General features: G+C 40.0%; 1 protein-coding gene across 1 annotated transcript in view; it reads left to right on the forward strand.

The window, feature by feature from the left end:
* Positions 1–22,225, forward strand: part of man1a2 (mannosidase, alpha, class 1A, member 2) — a 136,842-nt gene that overhangs the window by 104,936 nt on the left and 9,681 nt on the right. The window contains exons 7-11 of the mRNA XM_028591185.1: positions 633–756; positions 1,274–1,367; positions 18,331–18,446; positions 20,248–20,467; positions 21,718–21,890. Coding sequence (XP_028446986.1) covers positions 633–756; positions 1,274–1,367; positions 18,331–18,446; positions 20,248–20,467; positions 21,718–21,890 — 727 coding nt within the window. The remainder of the gene's footprint in view (positions 1–632; positions 757–1,273; positions 1,368–18,330; positions 18,447–20,247; positions 20,468–21,717; positions 21,891–22,225) is intronic.

A 22,225-nucleotide genomic window follows, 5' to 3' on the forward strand; every position in this document is an offset into this window, starting at 1 on the left:
ATCTCTCACCCTCCACAATCAACTTTGTTCTCTTGTCTCTCCGTCTTCATCACTTCATCTCCTCACTCTCCTCTCTTCTCCCTCTTTGTGGTGGAATTTCCAGAAACACCCATGTTGTGGTATGATGAGACTAAGGGACAGCTTAGATAACATCAGGTCACTTATAGGCCTGTCTCTGATAACCAAACCTGTTCATGTATCATTATGTCTGTCTCTACAGATTCAGGGAATCTATACAGCTGCATGATAAGGGAATGTTTTGTCTAAGGACAGTCTCCTTTTTGAAGTCGGTGGGCCTGCCACACTTTAGCCTACTTTCCAGAGCGATAGATAGGCTGAACTAGGCTTTAGCATCAGTGTTTAGGCGACTGCAATATCTTTGTTTACCTTAAAGGTTCAGCTAAACGTAACGCCTCCAGCACCTTCAGACAGGAACATCAGAGAGTTGGGACGGCACTGCACAATAACACATTGTGGTTAAACTCTACTGCCTGCTTAATTGTCTCCTCAATTGAGCGTTCAATAAATGCTCCTGTGGAATTGATCAAAGTCTCCCAAACCTTCTTCACGTATGTGAAATAAGTTTTGCTGCTCCTGAGTTTTTCCTTCTCACTCTTCCTCTCCTGTTCCAGTGGTGTTGGTCGTAACTGGGGTTGGGCGTCGGCAGGCAGCAGCATCCTGGCTGAGTTTGGGACTCTCCACATGGAGTTTGTCCACCTCACCTACCTGACAGGAAACCCCGCCTACTACCAGAAGGTAGCACTGTGGATTATTATTGTCTGTGTGTGGTGCTTGTGTCTGGGTTATTCAGAATGGTTTAACAACACATTTTGTCTTTAACAAATATAGCGCCCCCCTGCGATTTGGATATTGCTCTAGTACATATTGCAATTTAGATAAAATTTCCATTAATTGTGCTGTTTTTCTCTGCTTTGTTATATCACTGTCTTTAAATAAATCTGTATTTCAGTTAAATAAGCAATAAAAATGACTGAGAGGTAAACTTTCATTCCAACAATCATTTCTGAGATAGAAATGGTGACATTATCTTGTACTTTGAATGAGAGAACATTGCATGCAAATAAAGAAAACACATATTGCTGTATGTGTACTAAAAGAGAACAGCACAATAAAAAAAGCAAGAAACATTACAAAATTAAATTTATAAAATAGACTTATCTGTTGTGAAAAGATGACGATTGTAATTTAGCATTTTTCAAAAAAGAATATTTTCTGTTTGCATTAAAACTCTTCTGTCTGGTGTTTATCTCAGGTGATGCACATCCGCAAGCTGCTAGCCAAAATGGACAGACCCAACGGGCTCTACCCAAACTACCTGAACCCTCGTACAGGACGCTGGGGACAACGTAAGTACACCGTTTACTTTGACAGGATCGTAAAACTGCATCAAAACATTTTAGTCAGCAGTCACTGTGGCATTAAATCATCGCTTTACATTGTAGGGTTAATACAAGTCCTAAGTTTAATGCCTACAATTTTTGCTCTTTTGGAGAGCAAAAATCTTTTGGTTGTAAATAAATTAACATGTGGCTTAAATAGCACAATTGGTGAAAATATCATACATATCGATGTTGAATTTGAGTCATTTACATTACATGGGGGAGAAAAATGCAATTCCAGGTGTTAAGATGCTTTTTAGTTTTCAACATTTAATTAGAGAATACTCTTCCTAATTTAGATTATTTTTTTATTAAAAATCAGCCAGTTGGGAAAAGAGTCCAACTGTTCTTGTGAGCCTTAAATGATCATGTATGAAGAGAACCAGGAAAAATGAACACGAGTTGAAGGAAAGAGGAAAGGAGGAGAATGGATCGTCTTTAATGAGAATAAATTGAAGCGAGTAGAAGAAGATGGAAGAGAGGGAACACAGTATTCCCATATATTGAATACATTTTCATCTTTGTGTCTGCGCACTCTCCTTAGAAGAATTGTTTTTAAACTGAGCGCTGTAATTTTTGCCCATCGATCAGATATGCCTGTCTGTTCAGGTTTGTTCTTAAGTTGAGTGAAAAGATGAAATCTGTTTTAAAATTGAATGTACTAGTGCAGTGCCCGTTGAAAATGTGCCTGTTTGGAACGGGCGATTGCTTAGCCTGTGGTATTGCTGTTTGTAGAATTCTTCAAAACCAAATTGTACCCCAAAATTACTTACAGAAGCACCCCAAACCACTTAATATGTATAGCCTACTACTGACTTACAGTGTAGGCTACTTCTACATCAGAGGAAAACATTGTACAGACATTAGCCTCACGGACTCATGGCAGTGTGCTACCCGTCTGGCCCGTTATGAGAGCTAATCAGCACATATCCGCGTTAATCAACCACCAGAACCGCACTGTGTGTGCAGGGCTCTAGAGTGAGACCAAAATTTGTAAGGGTGCGACTAAGATTATTCCTAGGTCGCACCGGTGCACCTAACGTCCTCGCATCTGCTGCCTCTCCACAAACGAAGCGATGTCGTTTATATGGATATGGTTTAATGTTGCGTTACATGACCCATTCCTTCTGTAAAGCCGCGCCTGTGTTTGGATCTCTCCTCCGTGCAGCCCCGTCCCCCCCCATCATTCACTCACACACGGCTCCCCAGAAACATGGAGAGACACAGCGCCGCCGGACCAAACTGCTGACATTTATCTACAGTTTTAATTGTTATTAACACAGCTGTATATTGTTAAGTATGAGAGGGAAACCTGTATTGTTACCAGTGTTTCCGCTGGCAGCCACGGTGAAAAACACATTAGAAGTTATTGAATGCAACTAACTTCAGTTTGTTGAGTAATAGCGTGTAAGACGGAGCCTGCTGGACCTGGGCGAGAGATGTGACCCATGGCCAGAATATCATAGTTCATAAAAATGCAGCCAGAGACGATACAGACATTTCACAGCCTACACAAGACGTGTGTTAACGCCACTGACCCGCCAAAGCACATTCGTCCCATTCATAATGAGTCAGCCGTCACTCTGAGTAGAATACACTTTGGTCCATCACACTCTCCCTCTGTCTCCCCCTCTCTCCCTATGTCTCTCCCTATGTTTTTTTTATTTATTTATTTATTTTTTTTAAGATTTCAGCCTTTATTTTGATAGGAAAGCTGAAGACATGAAAGGGGAGAGAGAGGGGGGAATGACATGCAGGAAAGGTCGCAGTAGAACCCGGGCGTCGTCTCTCTCTTTTAATCAGTCTGTTATTGTTGTTAAAACAAGTGAATGATCTTTCTCAGAGATAGAGATATATATATATATATATATATATATATATATATATATATATATATATATATATTTTATATATCCTAGGCTATTTATTTCAACTTTCATTTACATGTGTTGCAGCTGTATATTTTCAAACTGGTAAAGGAAACCCTGTCTTTGCATTTTATTTGAAACACAATTTGTTTGAATAAAAGAGCTTGAAAAGTGGCTTTGACTTAAACCTGAACATTTAGCCCACTTTGTAAAAAAATACAGAGCTATATATCGTGTATCGCCATTCAGCGTTAATGGCGATGCAAGGTAAAATTTTGGGTGCACCTAAAGGTGCGCCTAAATAAAAAAGTTAGGCGCACCAGTGCAACGTGTGTGTGTGTGCGTGCGGGTGCGAGAGAGAAATGAGACTATTTTGTCTTGTGTCGTATGATCGTTAACAAATGTAACACTTCACTTTATTTCCATACAGGTTTAGTGGCTTGACCGTTAACGGTGAAGTATGGATTTGATTGGCGTGGGTATTTTGGCGACGGTAATGTTATTAGTGTTGTAAGTTAGCAGTAGACTTAATTAACCCGACCCAGGGCAAGTCTGATGAAAACTGATGTGTCTGCCCGGTTCAACTCTGAGATTTTCTCGCGTCGCACAGCGCTGTGAAAGAATAATCTGAGATTACGGCAATTACATCAATTTAATACAATAGCAGGAAAAGAGTCGAGCGTTCTGCATGTGATGTGCAGGGTTCCTCCCCCAAACACGCCCCCAAAGACGGACACAGATACACAGATATGTCTCGCTTTATTAGATAGCTAGCCTGCCCATAAGTGGCATCACGCTCTGTCTGCTTGTTGTCTGTAGCTGGTTGGTTGTGGGATTCTGAAATGTCCTTAAATTCGGGGATTGACGTTTGTTTATTCAAAGTCAAAGACAGTCCAAAGTAGTGCTACTTTGCACATTTTGTGGGTCTGAGGTGTATGTCACATTTTAGCTGCCAAAGCTCTGCTGCTCTGTCTCTTGTCCTCAGGGTGAGAGGGGGAGTGGCCAGCGGCTAGAGCGGCAAAATCCAATGTGTGCTTCTTTTACCTATATGTTTAATGATATCTTTTGCATTTTTAATCCAAACAATGTCAAACTTGGCACTGCACTTACAGACAGACAGGCAGACAGACGTTCCTGCAATTTATAGATAGATTGTGTTGGTTTTATTTGTGCAGGGGAATGAGTTTCCACGTAAGAATATTATATATTTCACAACACTCCCAAGTAAATGGTAAATAAGCGATACACATACAGACTATGCACAGAGCTGGAGAACACTTAACAGAAGATGATACCACTTTCAAAATACTTTACTTTTTTATTTTTAAACAACTACTGTGGTCTAGCAAGATGAATCTTCTATTTTGTGTTTGTTTTACTTCTCGACAAAACAAATGGAGAACAATCATGGATTGATGGATGAATAAATGGAAGGGCTCATTAATGGATGGATAGGTGGCTTGGCAGACAGACTGATGTACTTGTAAGTGCACAGACTTTGGGCCAAAAGCAGGGGAAAATAAATGGACGAAAGATGGAGGGATTGATGGATGGATGGATGAGTACATTAACAGATGGATAGTTAGCTGGCGAACTGCATGACTTGGCAGGTGATGGTGTGTGTGTGTGTGTGTGTGTGTGTGTGTGTGTGTGTGTGATACAAATCTAGTGTGTTTGCATGTCAGTGTGTATTGCATATGTCTTTGTGAGCACTCTGCGCACAAACCACTTTAAATATCTATTGATCTACTTGCGTGTTATTTTGTGTGTTATGGTCTTAAGCCTGGACGCATTATTAGCAGCCATTCCACCTTGTTGCCTTAACCAGCTCAGTTGATTACAGCAAAGCAGCATTGGTTTAATGAAGCCCAAAGCTACTCCAAAACCGAGCTAAGCTGCTTTAGAGCCCCCTGAACATGCAGTGCTGCATGGTGCAGTTAGAAGGAGGGAGAGAGTTAGGTGAGAGGAATGTAATTAATGTGAAACCCAAAAGGGCTCAGAGCAAAAATGCTGATGAATATGATAATGATAAATCCTTTTTTTTAATAACAAATGATAAGGCAAAGGTATCCCTGATTTTTGGGAAACTTTTCATTTTCTCCATTGCATCAGTTTATTTATTAAGCTATGAAGTAATCATGACCAACAATGCGACCACTGTACCCTTGTCCACTGTAGATTGTTTGTGGGTGCCAGTAGCTGGGCGCCTCTTTCTGCATTCTGCGGAGGACAAATGGAGCTAAATGCAGGGGGAGGGGCAACATGTTGGCACTACACTACCAGCAGAAGAAAATGCTGAAACCTCACAAACCGCTGCATCAACCAAAAAATAGATGCATTATTAAAATGCAAAACATAATAGTTGATGTGATGGTCAGTTTCTTTTAAGGGTTTGTACGGACCAGCAACTTAACTGGACTTCACAATGCGTTCTTAGAGACAAAGCAGCATCCAAAACTTTCTTTCTAACTTTAATTTCTATACTGTGACACAACAAAGCAGTCATCTTGATCTGTTGAGGATTACTTTCAGGTAGTATTGTGTCATTTAATGAGACAAATCTTTAAACAGTCACAACCATTTTTTTTCCCTCTCTCTTGTGCTCTGTATCTCGTTTAAATAGTCATTAAGGGACTGTTCGTTTTTTATTAAAGGGGCTACCGGAAGAGTTTGGGGATCTTTAGTCAAAAAAGACTTGACTATGATCTATTGGGAAAAGAGGCATCACCCTCCCCAACAATTTATTGATGCCTCCTGTACTGGTTTGCGCTTGGCAACACTGTACAGATAACCACTGTTTTTTTACAACCATGACATACATGAGTTAACCTATGCTTTCACATCTTACACATCACACTCCTCTGTTGTGGTGTGGATTTACTCACTAACATTGTTGTGGAAACACAATAAGCATGGAAACTAAATGCACACTTCCTGCATTACTGCATTACTTCAAATACTAAGTTACTCCTCTAGTAAACTAGTATTCACATGAAATAAAACAATAAAACCTTGAGACCAAAGACAAAGCACACTGGGTAATAAGAAATTTAACAAATTAACTGGTTGTTATGGACTCATGACTAGGCTTCCTCAGTCATTGTATATTTTAGCATATAGGTAAAGCTGCCGAAGTTGAACTTCATCCAAAACTCAATTTCTCAGACGAGCGTCAATTTGGGAGCTTGCATGCTACCACTCCTTCCTTCGCAAATGCCTTGAAAAGGTTGTCGTTTGCACAATTTCAAATCACCGGGACCCAGGCGTGGAGCTGTGGGCAGGCCTGGCCCGTCCAGGCATTGACAGCTGGGTCGCCCAATCAGAAATCAAAGTGTGTTGGTGTGTAAAGCGCTGCAACAATCACAACAACAATGGATTGCTGTTGTGGCCAACAACTGGAAACTTTATACATTGTTCGTCTACTATTCCATTACTAAATTCACTTCTGAGACTTTTTTTATGCGAGAAATCAACTATGTGGAGCTCAAATATTGATGGCTAATTGCAAATTTGGTCCGACTGTGTCGGAGTTCAGAAGCTCCACGGTCTGACGTCAGCCGGCGGGTGCCTGCCGGGGTCGATGGCTCGCCGCCCGGCCTGTCTATCGGGAGACTCGCGGACAAGTGGCGTTTATTTCCCTGATCATTTGTTTAAATAACTCAACACACATATCCATTCTAAGATTAACTGGAACCTGTGGTTTTTCGTAGTTATAATGCTCCAAAAGAGATTGTGGGTGTAACAAGCTCGCTAACCGGGCTGTCACTCACACACAGAGCAGGCAGAGGAGAGGGAGAGCAGCGTCTGACAGGGCAGAGAGATACTCGTCTCCCATTGACAGTCTTGTAAATAAATTATAACATGTATATTAAATCTGTCAGTCTTCATCTATCATAGGCGCCGATTTATGTTTTCCTCCGTGGGTGCTCACAGATGCACGCCCTTTAAAAAAAAAAAAAAAAGGTAGTCAAAAATGTTTGCATTTCAGAACCTTAGGAAATGGACAGCGGCCGACACGAGCACACACTCCTATCAACACGATAATAAAGCAGTCAAGTAGGCTATCTTTCAACTCAGGACAGCACCACTTCTCACAAATACAGACAGGATTGGAGATGAGAAGTTTAACTGACACGTAACCGCGATCAGCGCTCACACGCTCCGCTTAGCACCAACTACAATGTTTAATTTTAAATTAATGCGGGTGCTCGTGCTCAAGGCAACGTGAAACCACTTCATCATATTCCATCTTCATGTCAGTGACAATACTTTGGCAACAGGTGGCGCAGTTAGCTATTAGGGTTGCATTCTCAAAGAATGCGACTCCAAACTCGTGTTGTTGTCATGTTGTGATTTTTGTTGGGTCAGACCCATCAGCTGGCGATGGGGGTTCGAGACTGAGCTCTACATGGAAAATGTATGCACCAAACAAGCCACTTTGAAATTTGTTTCATGACCACAAAAGTTGTTAAAGATGTAGGTCCAGTTTTGGTGACAGCAAATGACCAGACAGCAACAATAGTCCTGCAACCTCAGAATCACGGCTAAACAAAGGCAAACAACATCGGCCTCCCAGCTGGTTAACTGACTGGAATTTAAATTGTGTTACGGACATTTTTTTTTTTTTTTTTGTCTGCCCATACAAATACAGTATTGCACCAAATAAATACCAAATCATATTGTCAACGCTAGGTTGGCAAGAAAAATAATTAATAATTAAATGATAATTATAATTAAATGTCATGTTTTTGATAATGACAGTTTGATTTGAATGTTGTTTATGTGAAAGTAGTGTACGTTTACATGTTCACAATTAAGGTTTTTTGAGATTTAGTAAGAGGCTTCAACCCTAGAAATACAAACATCACTATATTCCTTGGAAAATGGATTACTGGTGCCATTCAACCTGGTTTTGGTGTGGCTATCTGACGGCCACATCCTTCTTTATGATGAATCATTCACAAGTTGAAGGAGCTGATGGGATTACATTTCACTGGAATTGTGCCTCCTACGATTTCATGTGACAAAGTTGATTGATAACACTTATCTTGTTAAGCATGTTTTTAATCAACTTTACACACATTGATAAAGCAACAGCAAAGATCCTCTACAGTCGCTGCTCACGGCGCTCACACGATACCATGATTATCATTCACAGAGTCAGGAAGGCAGAAAATCGCAGTACATTTAAAGTCTGTTTTCAGAGAATGTAAAACCTGCTGTTATCGGAACGTGGCTGTAATTTTGCATATTTTTGAACACCTGTAACTGCTGCAGAGTAAAACAGGGACGTGCCAAATCTATTTAAATTCATTACAGGACCATTTAGACTGAGATTTTAGGACTGAATTTGAAGCGGCACGGCTGGCTCTCGTTAGATTTATGTGCGCTGGTATCCTGGCACAAAATGAACACAAACCACCAGCCAAAATCTGTCTCTGGCTGTGGTGTGTGTTACTGTATCAGCTGATGTGGCAGGTAAACAACCACCTTTTTGGAGGTTTTGTCATTGTCTTAAAAAGTCCGAACGGGATTTTAAAGTAGAAGATCTATTTTTATCTTTCACCCTAGTTACAGTATGATGTGTGCGGGTGTATGTGAGGAAGTGCTGTGTGTGTTTTGAACATTTGAATTGTGTGTAGTTATAAGTGTTGGGTGAGAAATATGTGAATGTGGGCCCGTGTTTGAGACTATGTGTGTTTGAAGGGTAGAAGCATTTGTCGAGAGCTTGTGTGTGTGTGTGTGTGTGTGTGTGTGTGTTTTTACTGTGGAATGTAGGTGTGTAGACAGTAGTTAAGCCTGACTAATGAGGAAATACGGCTGAGCTCTGTCCTAATGAGATCCTGCTGTGACTGACAGCCTTATTACCACACAATCATCTGCCTACACACACACACACACACCACCCACTCCTTCTTTTTAACCCGCTCACCGACAGTCTTCTTTGCTTACTCTCCCTCTCACAAACGCACACTGTCAAATACTCCTTTCTTCATCACTGGATTTCAATGCAGCAAAAATAAATATTGCTGACACAGAATCTGAATTGTCAGTTTTTTAAAGAGGTTCAACTTTGTTACTGTACAGCCACGTGAAAATTATAGTTGGTAATTCAGATTTCTCAATATACACTTCCAACATCAAGAAGACAAAGACCCACAATCTTAACGACAAAACAAAACATGCAACAACAAAACACATTTACCCCGCACCTCAAACAAACATGCTCAACCTCGGGATCTTTAAATCTGATCATCCTCAGTAAAATATATTAAATAGAAGTAAACGTACACGTGCATCATATGTAACTCTTGGCATACCGTTCATCTCTATTTAGAACCCCCATCTTTTATCCTCCATCAACTAAAACTTCAGCAGTGCGTTCAGGGCTTTTTTTATGGGCATTATTGTCCACCTGTCCAAAACAACAAACAGACAGAAAACAAACACAACCTTTCAAACATTGTTAAAGTATGATTATCAATTATAAGCAACACACACACTATCTCTTATGCACCATCCGAGTAGATTGTGACATCTTAACAGATGTCAGTAAATAATGATATTTTTTTTTGGTGGTAAAAAAGACGTGAAGGTGTTATGCATCAACATGAACTAAAACAAGGCTGACCTTTCACTGTTGTGTTCTTCATTGGGCTGGGTGCTGCATAGAAATGACTTGCACTGTCGCACTCTTAAGGCGCTGACACACTAACCCGATAATCGGCCGTTGGACAGTCTGGCGAGGTCGGTGACTCGAGTCTGTTCGGTGTTCAGTCGGAGGCAGGGCAGTCGGGACTCACCTGGAAATGGCGAGCGGAATGAGCGTGACTAGAGTCTCGCAAAATCTGACGAAAATCTTTTAAACTGACCTTTGTTGATCTGAAATGAAGACCGATTCCGCCATGACAGTCTGTCTTTGAATTTCCGGAGAAAACAAACCCATGTGATGCGTTCATTCAATCAGCTGCCGGTTTTCATTTTTTGCGCAACAATACCGATTAGCGCCGCCTGCTGTTATGGAAACGTATTACATCTTGTCTCTTCGGTGTGTTCTGAGGCATTTTTTGGACCAACTCGAGGAGACTGATCAGTCCGACTGGCTTTACTGCCGACGTTTGGCCTTCTGGTTGGTGTGTAACTGCCTTTACATGCACACGTTATTAGTATTACTATAGCAGGCTGTGACCTTCACTTTTTTTAAACCAAAGTGTTCTTTTGTTGTTGTTGTTGTTGTTTTTTTAGCTTTGTGAAGATGTCCGCTTGTGTACATGCGTCTGTTTTAATGTGCGTTTTGTGCCACCTTCTCAGCAGACCCTGCCTTTGATTGACAGGCGCTCCCTGCATGAACTGGATCCTTTGCTCTGCAGAAAATTGATAGAGAGGAGAGGAGTTGAGGGAGTGTGCGTGGGTGGTTGAAGAGCGTTGGAGGTGATTGCGAAACAGAGAAAGGCAGAAGGACGAGGGAAAAATACAAAAAAAGATGAATGAGCACTTCCTGCTCCTATTTGTATTTTAATCTATGCACAATCTGCGATACCTTCTTATTTTCCTCTTTACATTCCAAAACTGTCTTGTGTGAAGGGGCCAGCGGAGCTGTGGGTGGTGCATTATCTTGATTCTCTTCGGATGCTGTGATTTCACTCTTATTTGTGTAGTGCTCCCTGTGATACATCAGACTCCACCATCAGACTTTTTTTTTTTTTTTTTTTTTTTTTTTTTTTTTATGTGCCATCGCCTTAGATATGTTTTCACATACAGTATGTTATTGTAAAAATCAAAGACTCGGTCAGTAAAAAGAGATCGGCAAACATAAGACAGACTTATGAGAGACTTATACTGTAAGAGAATAGCGAGACAATGCAAGATGAGCACAGCAAGAAATTATTCAGAGCCTCTCCTTTAGATGAGTCTGGTTATTTAAAGGCTTAAATGTAAAAGTACCTCTCACAAAAGCTTTCAGACAGTGTGGCAGCGAGCAGCATGTCGTCAGAAAATGTCCCATGTATCAACCATCAATTATCTCTCAAGTGCCCAAACTTTGAGTGCATGTAATACACAGGACTATTGCTGCTTGTATTGACATTGTTAAAGGTCTGAAAAACTATACTAAACTAAAGTATTCATAATGAATAATATTATCATAGTAATAAGATCATAACAATTAAAACAAAGTCAACCACTGGACAAAGGACAGTAATTTGTGAGATTTTGCAAATCAAAAAAAAAAGAAGATAAACCAAAACAAAAGACGATGAGCCTTGGAAAGCCACATACAACCTAGGGCTGTGCAATTAATCGAAATGTAATCGTGATTATGATTTTGGCTCCCAATGATCACAAAAACAGAATAATCAAGAAAAACAATTATTTAGCTCATTAGGTTTTGCAAGTAAACTCTTATTTTCTCTTGTGTTCTGAATGAAAAAGTAAAGTTTAAATAGGAAAAGTATTAAGGCAAATTTACACAGTTTTGTATGTGTTTTTTATTTTATTTTTTTACTTTTGATTCATTTAACTTTTTCCACTAAGTTCAATCATTGCAACATCTTTCCAGAAGTCAACAAGTAATCGTGTTGAATTATCCTGATTTCAATATTGACCGAAATAATCGTGATTATGTTTTTTTCCATAATCAAGCAGCCCTAATACAACCCTCCATCACCATCTTGTGAAATAGTACAATAAAAGCAACTGGTGACAAAAAAAACAGTTCAGTTTTTACTTGACCTGACCTTATCGTTCCCTGGTACGATCATCAGGTTGGATAGAAGTTTCACATTTCAAGGTTTTTATGGTTAAAACTCATTAAATTGTGGCTATGTTACAGTGAAGTAATTTCTACTGTATTATAGGGGATTTACTCTCTCTCTCTCTCTCTCTCTCTCTCTCTCTCTCTCTCTCTCTCTCTCTCTAATGAATAATTGTGTGCATGAACAAAGGGGTAAATCCGAAGACTGAGGATCTCTTTCCTCAAATAAGAGCTTAGTTAACTTTTTAAACTTTTTTTAAACTTTTGTACATCTATTATCTACAGTATCTAGTCATTTCCAAAGTTTGTCCAGCCAAGTTCATTATGTTAAATCAACATTTTGAATATAAATACCGTAAGCTTTAAAATGCTCGGATGGCAACCATTCTATAAATGATAATAATGGCATTCAGCACAGTGCATCGATCCCTCCATCTATTCATTTCCTGCTGCTTATTAGTGGCAGCAGGCTAAATAAAGTAGCTCAGATGTCTTTTTTACCAACCACATACTTAAGCATTATCTTTTTTCTTGGTAAGCCCTGGGTTCTCTTTCTAGTTGGACATGCCCAAAAAAACTCTTCATGGAACGGTCCAAAAGGCATCCCATTTAGATGTCCTCAACCACCTCATATGTCTCTTTTCTAAGTACCAAGGCTGGGTATTGTTGAATAAATGATGATACCATTACCAATGCCAGTACCCTTAAAGTAATACCAATACCAATATAGTACAACACTATTTTTCTACTTCATTCAATACCCATCATGTGAATGGAAACGACTCTGCACGCTGAACTGCCGACTGTGTGAAATACGCCGCACACGACTTCACCCCACCACAGACTGTATGGGTTGTAGCTGCAGCGTTAATGGGGCAATCATATGTCACATTAAATCAAAGAACATTGAAGATCGGCTGCAGGCAAAACCATACAAATTTTTTTTATCTGTGTAGAAATAAGATTCACTGCAGGTACTGTATCATTTGGCAGGAGAAGTTTTGATACTACTCGGTACTGGGTTATTTCGGTCTATACCCTAAAAGTATTGAGTAGGGGTGCACGATTCAGAAAATGTCGCGATTCGATATTGATTTTTAGGCTCAAGATTCGAAAACGATTCTCGATTCAAAAAATGATTCACAGTATGTAAATGTAGTTACTTTTCCTTTGTGACTGCAGTAGACATACAATTTCTAAAAGAAAAGAAACACAAATTAAATGTAGTTTGATATTACTTTATATGTCTTCATACAAAAATAAAAACTTAAAACTTTAATTCAAGTATAAAATAAAACCATTAAATTAAAAGAGCTTTTCGTTCAGAGTTCAGTGGGAGTTTAGAGCATTGAAAGAGTGCGTTGGTTGACTGGCATGTTAGGTACTTTAGGTTGTTGTTCGTCCACGTCTTTAAAATATATATATATATATATATATATATATATATATATATATATATATATATATATATATATATATATATGAATGAATAGATTTTTGGAATTCTATGAATTGATTTTGAATCTGTAGAGCTTGAATCGCGATACAAATGTGAATCGATTTTTTTTTTTTTTTGCATCGTGGACCCAGCCCAACTAAGTACCAATGGTTCAAATCTCTCTGGGATTTCTGAGGTCCTCACCATTAACCTAAAGGTGAGCCGAGATGCTCTGAAGTAAAATCATTTCAGCCACTTGTCTGCTTACAAAGTGCTGATCCACTGTTCCACTACCAGGACTGAATCCTTAATGTGAGTCTCAACAGTCGGTCAGAATCAGTATTCCAGCATCTTCGTAGAAGCTTTCCCTTTTCTGTGTTAACCCTAAAGAACATTAAGATTGACAAATGCTATGATTTGGGACCAAAAAAACTGTAGACTGACGTTTTCTTCAAGAACATTCAGTATCTTAACTGATTATTAAACTCCACAAACAGCCAAGGTGACAGAGGTGCAATGCTGCTGTAACCAGGATACAAAAGGATTTTTTTTAATTACAGCTAGCAGACTCAAAAATGCCACTTTCAGTACGTCACCAACCAAGAATGATAATTTGGCGTGGAACAGAGCCACCACAAGAGGGCTGGTGACCCGCCAGATGCTGGCACAGCCGAAATACTCAAGATGAATACAAAATACACCAGCATTCATCTGAGGTCTGCTGGTTATTTTTTCACCCAGGATCAAATAGTGTAAAAGAGTGTTGTATTTAGATCAGGGAAATTGTTGAAATTACAATTTCTTTTGTGCTACATTTCATCTCGCACACGGGCATCTGTGTTTCCTGCCAAATAACACCCTAGAGAAAGTCTGTGTCATTGTGAGCGCTTTAGTGCTGCTGATGCTGCATGAGCACTCTGCATAAAACATGTGCAGAGTACAATAGCTATTGCAGCAAAAGGCCAGTGCTGTGAGTCCTGAAAAACTTTAAATAACAGACTTGATATTGCCATCATAATTGTCTCTTTGATTTACTCACGGGAATTGACTTATTTACATACAGTAACAGGCTCAAGATGATTTCAACTCCTATATTAATGAACTTACTTACTTCAAATGTGAGTAAATGTGTTTTCTGTGTAAATATACAAACTCAGGTACCCACTAGGGCTGGGCGATATGTACCAAAAGTCATATCCCGATATATTTTGGCTGAATATCGATATACGATATATATCCTGATATTTTTTTTCCGCAAAGTGAGAGCAGTTCAGTCAAAGCCAAATATGACATGTCACAAGTAGTTTCATAGAAACCGGCTATTTCAGTGAACAGTTGCAAAATCAAATGAATAAATAATAAACAGGTTATATATATCTATACAAAATACCTTCACACTTAGATTTTTGATAAATAATCATCAGTAATGTGGATATAATGACTAAGTGGGTAAAGGCAAATAATAGAACAGTTACAACAGTCTGGTAAGTTCAGAAAATGACATCACTTTACTGTAATACAGCCTTTAAAACCAGGAAAAGACACTTATGTCATATCACAATATTACGATATCCAAAATCTAAGATGATATTTAGTCTCATCTTACGATATTGATATATCGATATATCGCCCAGCCCTAGTACACACACACACACACACACACACACACATATACATACATCAGCACGCTCTACCCTGCACACTCTGTGACAAAAGATGAATAATTCACTGCTGCTTCATCTTTCTTGTTCTCCGTATTTTCCTACAGGCATGTTAATCACATACAGAAAAGAATCTCTTTAGATGAGACACAAAGCATCTGCATCAGATATCAAATATGATTACATAGAGATGAAAATATAGTTACACGTAGAGGATGAGGAATATTCCAGCGTCTGCCAGTGAAGTCGGAGCAAAATACATGTTTTCCCCCTTGATTGCTTCCCCAACTAGACTTTTAAGATCAAAATGCCGAAAGAGGCAGTGGTGAAAAGTAACTAAGGACTTTACTTAAGCCTTTACTCCAGTACTGTAATTAAGTACAATTTGAAGGTACAAAAACTGTACTTTTACTTCACTACATTTCAGAGGGAAATATTGTACTCTTTACTACACTACATTTATTTAACGAATTTAATTATTTACAGGTTCAAACTGCTAATACAAAATATCAACAAATAAAATATAAAAGATCATAGATTAAACTACCCAGCCATATATAAGGTAATTAAAGTTGGCTCCACCTTTATCAACAGCATCATTAAAGTGATACGTATGTTCATCTGTTGATTAATTATTGGAATTCAATTGTGTAATATACAATTGGACATAATGAGTACTTCTTTACTTTGGGTACCTTAAGTATATTTCGGTGCTGATACTTTTGTACTTTTACTTAACAGTAGGTAACATTTTTGAATGCTTGACTCTTACTTGTAACAGAGTATTTCTACACTGTGGTATTTCTACTTTTACTTCAGTAAACGATCTGAGTACTACTTCTGCTTCTGGCAAGAAGAGCTCCAAAGGAAAGACTGAAATTTCCTCACTGAAATTTGGGAATTTTACCATTTACTTAATTTGTTCAGTTTTTAATGTAAATTTGAATAACTGCACAACCAACAAAAAATTATTTTTACTTTTGCAAATTATTTAGTAAACCAAATTAAGAATTAGATCAAGTGGGCTCAAAACTCGCTCTGGAGAAAAAAAAAAATATTTTCATAGTCTGTTCAGAATGAATGCTGGCTGCGTCCCATCCTCTCTTTGTGGTGTCCTGCAAATTAGGACAGCCATGAAAGCTGTGTAAACTTTCAAGAGGACGTTTGGGGACATTGAAATGTGAGCACATCAGGGAAACGGTAAACAAAAACGGGAAATGAGTGGGAACATGTTGCCAGTATATTGTGGGTGCAGAGAAGAAAAAACCACCCAGGGTTTAGATCAATGCTTTTGAGATATATATATATATATTATGACCAAAAATATATTATGAGAAAAATATATTATGAGATATATATATATATACAGTGGGGGAAATAAGTATTTGACCCCTTGCTGATTTTGCAGGTTTGCCCACTTACAAAGAATGCAAAAATCTACAATTTTAATCATATGTACATTCTAACAGTGAAAGACAGAATCCCAAAGAAAATTCCAGAAAATCACATCATATGAATTTATTAAAATTGATAACCATCTGATGAGGAAAAACAAGTATTTGACCCTCTGGACAAACAGCAAGTATTCTGGCTCCTACAAGCCAGTTAGTCTTTCTTTAAGACACAGCCCCAATCCGAACCAATTATCTACATCAAATACACCTGCCTCACCTCGTTACCTGTATAAAAGACACCTGTCAACACCCAAACAACCAGCATCCAACATCACCACCATGGGCAAGACCAAAGAGCTTTCTACGGACATCAGGGACAAGATTGTTGATCTGCACAAGGCTGGGATGGGCTACAAGAGAATCGGAAAGCAACTTGGAAAGAAAAGATCAACTGTCGGTGCAGTTATCAGGAAATGGAAGAAGCACCACACCACGCCAACCTCCCTCGGTCTGGGCCTCCACACAAGATCTTGCCTCGTGGGGTGTCCCTGATCATGCGAACGGTGAGGAATCATCCCAAAACCACAAGGGGGAACTGATGAATCAACTGAAGGCAGCTGGGACCACAGTTACAAAAGAAACGGTTGGTAACACACTACGCCCGTCATGGATTGAAATCCTGCAGCGCACGCAAGGTCCCCCTGCTCAAGAAGAAACATGTACAGGCCCGCATGAAGTTCGCCATTCACCACCTGGACGACTCAGAAGAGGCCTGGTAGAAGGTGATGTGGTCAGATGAGACCAAAATAGAACCTTTTGGCCTCAACTCAACTCGTCGTGTTTGGAGGGCAAAGAACACCGAGTACAACCCAAAGAACACCATCCCCACCGTCAAGCATGGTGGTGGCAACATCATGCTTTGGGGGTGCTTTTCAGCCAAGGGGACGGGACAACTCCATCGTATTGAGGGGAGGATGGACGGGGCCATGTATCGTGGAATTCTGGACCGACATCTCCTTCCCTCAGTGAGAGAGCTGAAGATGGGTCGAGGATGGGTGTTTCAGCACGACAACGACCCTAAGCACACCGCCAAAGCAACAAAAGAGTGGCTGAAGAAGAAGCACATCAAGGTTCTGGAGTGGCCTAGCCAGTCTCCAGACCTGAATCCGATTTGAAAATCTTTGGAGGGAGCTTAAAATTGAGTTGCAAGGCGACAACCTCGGAACCTGAATGATTTGGAGGCTGTCTGCAGGGAGGAGGGGCCAACATCCCTGCCGAAATGTGCACAAACCTTGTCACCAACTATAAAAACCGTTTGACATCTGTGCTGGCCAATAATGGCTTTTCTACAAAATATTAACATGCTGTTTGTCCAGGGGGTCAAATACTTGTTTTTCCTCATCAGATGGTTATCAATTTTAATAAATTCATATGATGTGATTTTCTGGAATTTTCTTTGGGATTCTGTCTTTCACTGTTAGAATGTACATATGATTCAAATTGTAGATTTTTGCATTCTTTGTAAGTGGGCAAACCTGCAAAATCAGCAAGGGGTCAAATACTTATTTCCCCCACTGTATATATATATATATATATATATATATATATATATATATACACACATATATATATATATATATATATATATATATATATATATATATATATATATATATATATATATATATATATATATATATATATATATGCTGCTCTCTGCTAATGACTTTCAGGCAAAATCAAAATCAAAATCCTCGCTCGTGTCCCTCCACTATACACTTTTTTTAACCCTTTTTTTTTTTGCTCCCTTTCTCCAGACCACACCTCAGTTGGAGGACTTGGGGACAGTTTTTACGAGTACCTGCTGAAGGCATGGCTTATGTCAGACAAGACCGATACAGAAGCCCGCAAGACCTATGATGACGCCATCGAGGTACAGTGCAATACAGTTACATTACATAGCATACAGTTCTTTCCACATATGCTAGCTGCTGAACCAAATGGACACTCACAGTGTGCATAATCTGAGGAAAACAAAAATGTATTTATATATATATTTTAGGGATGCACCGAACCCAGATTTTTGGTGTCCGGCCGAATACCGAACCCACTGGTTAAGATTCTGCCGAACCCCGAACCGAATCCTACTCCCATCCTCAGCCCATTAACACAGTATATACATTAATGAAGTAAACAACGTCCACAGCAGTGTATTTTTCATTTTATTTATCTGAAGTTGCAGCATTTTGGCTGCGGTCTGTAGATTCCTTCATGCACAACTCGTATTCTTTTCGATGTTTCATACGCAAATTTCTTAACGTTGGCGATGTTGTGTGTAGTTTAGGGTCCTTGCAACCATGAGACAAATCGGCATTGCAAATTCAACAAGTAGCTCAACTTGAATCGCCTTCTTTTGACTGAAAGTATTGCCAAACAACACTTTTTCTGCTCACAAGTTCCATTTTCACTTTCTGACAGCCTACTGCATTGAACGGTCCACCTACGTAAGAACCTTCCCGTAATCAACGGTGGCATTATTACATTAACTAGCGTAGCGTGCACAGTGCAAGTGTAGAGTCAAAGAGTATAGAAGTAACCAGAGGCGAAACTCAATAGAACGTTGTGTTGCGTTCAGTCCAAGATGGCGGAGCTGCAGCTCGGTCATGGGTGCGTTTGTTGCAATGGAACATTCTATTGAGTTTCGCCTCTTGTTACTTCTCTTTGGTAGAGTTCGGTTCGGTGGAAAAAACTTCTAAAGTCCGGCAGAAACCGAAATCACCAGACACCCACAGGAAGAATTAAATTGTATACCCAGGGCTCGGTTTACACCTATCGCCATTTCTAGCCACTGGGGGACCATAGGCAGGCTGGGGGAACTCATATTAATGTTGAAAAAAACTCATAAAGTGACATTTTTATGCCATGGGGCCTTTTAAAGGACGAAAAGAAATAAAGTCATAAAACCAGGCCCAGCTAGTATATTAGAACTTTACAGGCTCAAAGCCTTAAGTTTCAGATCTGTAGTCCCAGTTCAACCTGCAGCACATTTTGCCAACAAAAGTAAACTTTACTAGTTGTCCTTTTTATTTTTTACACAAAAACATTAAACACTCCCTGCTTACAGTTTTCAGTGCCCATCTTTACAGGAGAGAGTTGTGCTTTTGTTTTTTAAATAAAGTGAGAGTGGATTTAGCAGGAAGCAGATGTTAGTGGTCTGTAGCTGATGAAGATGTCCATCAATGATTGGGAGTGTCAGAGAGTGAGCAGAACAGATGCTACACAGCGAAGAGTGAGGGATGTGGCTGGATTTTAAATTCTGCACTCACCACTTTTGTTCTGTTTTCTTCTTCCTCCTCACGCTCATACACATGCACTCAATATCAATGCCCCATTCACACAACTTAACCCCATTAATACGCACACACACACACGCCTACCCTTAATATTCCATTCATAACCTTCATCCACATGCCTACTATAATAAATAATGTGTCATTCTCCCCCCTTTTCTGACCTTATCTCTTCATTCTCACCCAAATACAAACATTTCACACTTCCTAATGTTCTCATTCAACCACTACGTGCATACAAATGCTCTGACACAAACTCAAAATTCCATTTGTAACCTCTCACTAAAAACATACTGCGTCATCCCCTTTTTTCTTGGGCCGTATCTTCTCACAAACATCCACGAATGAATTCTCATTTACCACACACACACTTCCTCCCTCCAGGCCATCGAACGCCACCTGATACGCAAATCCAACGGCGGCCTGACATTCATTGGTGAGTGGAAGAACGGCCACCTGGAGAGGAAGATGGGCCACCTGGCCTGCTTCGCCGGCGGCATGTTTGCGTTGGGCGCTGACGGCTCGCCCGACGACAAGGCCGGACACTACCTGCAGCTGGGAGCTGAGATCGCACACACCTGCCATGAGTCCTACGACAGGACGGGTGAGGAGGGACACAAACACACACATGTACTTTTGGAATGAATAACACTGCCATGAAAGCACAATAGCTATTAAAAGTAACAACCTGAAGATGAGATTATTTTATTTTCTTACTTTGAAGCCATTATTATTATTATTATCCTCATTATTGCTATCTCTGCATGCTGTGTAAATGGCACGCCTAGAACCTCAAAATGAACTAGTGCTTCAAACCCGACTTTCATTTTGATTTGATTTATTTAGTTAGACAAGACAAGTAGTATCTGTGAGTTATCTGTTATGCAGGTCCGGTGATTTTTAAACTACCTACAATAAATCCACTGCATCTAGGAATTAGATTTTGTCTTTAGACTGGTAGGTTGATCGGGCAGTTTTTTCTTAGAGAGAAATGTAAATATATCATCTATTCGAAGGAGACCTTTCAAATCACCTGCCTTGGATGTTTTCCTGATAGTTACCAGCAGATAAACGTGTCTGTGTCTGTGTGTGTGTGTCTGTCTCTCTCTGTGTGTGTCTGTCTGTCTGGAAATCGTGAGGTTGCTCTGAGAAAGAGGAGAGTTTGCCGTGGCAACAAATGAAGATGGAAAGAGAGGGAGGGTGGAAGAGAGAAATGGAGAACTTTCTGTTTCGGTGGCAGGGAGTTTGATAGCAACGATCAAGCTGTCTGAAGTTGGCCTGTTAGTTGTTAATGAGGAGTCATTCACGGCAGACAGTGAGAGAGTGTGGGTGTATGTGTTTTAATCCTTTCAGAGACAGCCATGTCCCCACCTCCTTAAACGTCGCAGTCATTTTCCAGTTGTAATGCCCATCACACTTAATTGGCAGTGACACAGGGAAATCACACACACATACACACTTGTGTTATCACCAGCAACTGAACCAAAAAGACAATCAAGGAGCAAAAGATGTGTATTTCCTCTCTGTTTTCCTCTCTTGTTCATCCTTTCCCTTTTTAACCTTCCTCACTTTCTTCCTTTGTCCCTCTGATCACTGTCATTTACTCCACCTTTTCTATTTTTCCCTCCATATCTCCTCTCCCATTTCTTCATATTTGTCTTTTTTTCTTTCCCCCCTCCTCCCTATATATGCCTCTTGCTTTTCTTGTTTCCTCCCTTTTCCCTCTTTCCCTGTCACCACCTCCTCTGTTACTCTTCTCCACTCCATCTCTTTTTTCCTAACCTTTCCTCCTCCCCCTCTTTATCTCCCCTTCATTATCCTTCTCCACCTCAACCCTTTTCTCCTTCCCTCAAGTGCTGAAGCTCGGCCCGGAGGCCTTCAAGTTCGACAGCGGCCTGGAGGCGGTGGCCGTACGGCAGAATGAAAAGTACTACATCCTGCGGCCGGAGGTCATCGAGACCTACTGGTACATGTGGAGGTTCACCCACGATCCCAAATATCGACAGTGGGGCTGGGAGGCAGCACAGGTAAATATCATACATGGCATTGTAACATCTGTAAATAAATGAATTGCTTTGTGCAACGTCAATCCCCAAGAAGCATCTGTTGGATTTGCTTTGCAGCACAAAACAAGTACAGTTGTAAGACCCTGTTCTACACACTGTTTCCACACGAAAATGATCTCCAGCTTTAAGAGTTGCTGGCATTGTTAAATGGAGGCCAGCCACGATAAAGGTAAAGTCTGATGGAAAAGTTCACTCTATGAATCATCAGTTCTTGCTCAAATGTCTTGCTCTCGAAAACACTCAGAGCATGACACAGAGAGAGAGAGAGAGAGAGTATAATTCAGTGGGGTTTATTA

This window comes from Perca flavescens, chromosome 11 (assembly GCF_004354835.1).
Source record: "Perca flavescens isolate YP-PL-M2 chromosome 11, PFLA_1.0, whole genome shotgun sequence".
Lineage (NCBI taxonomy): Eukaryota > Metazoa > Chordata > Actinopteri > Perciformes > Percidae > Perca > Perca flavescens.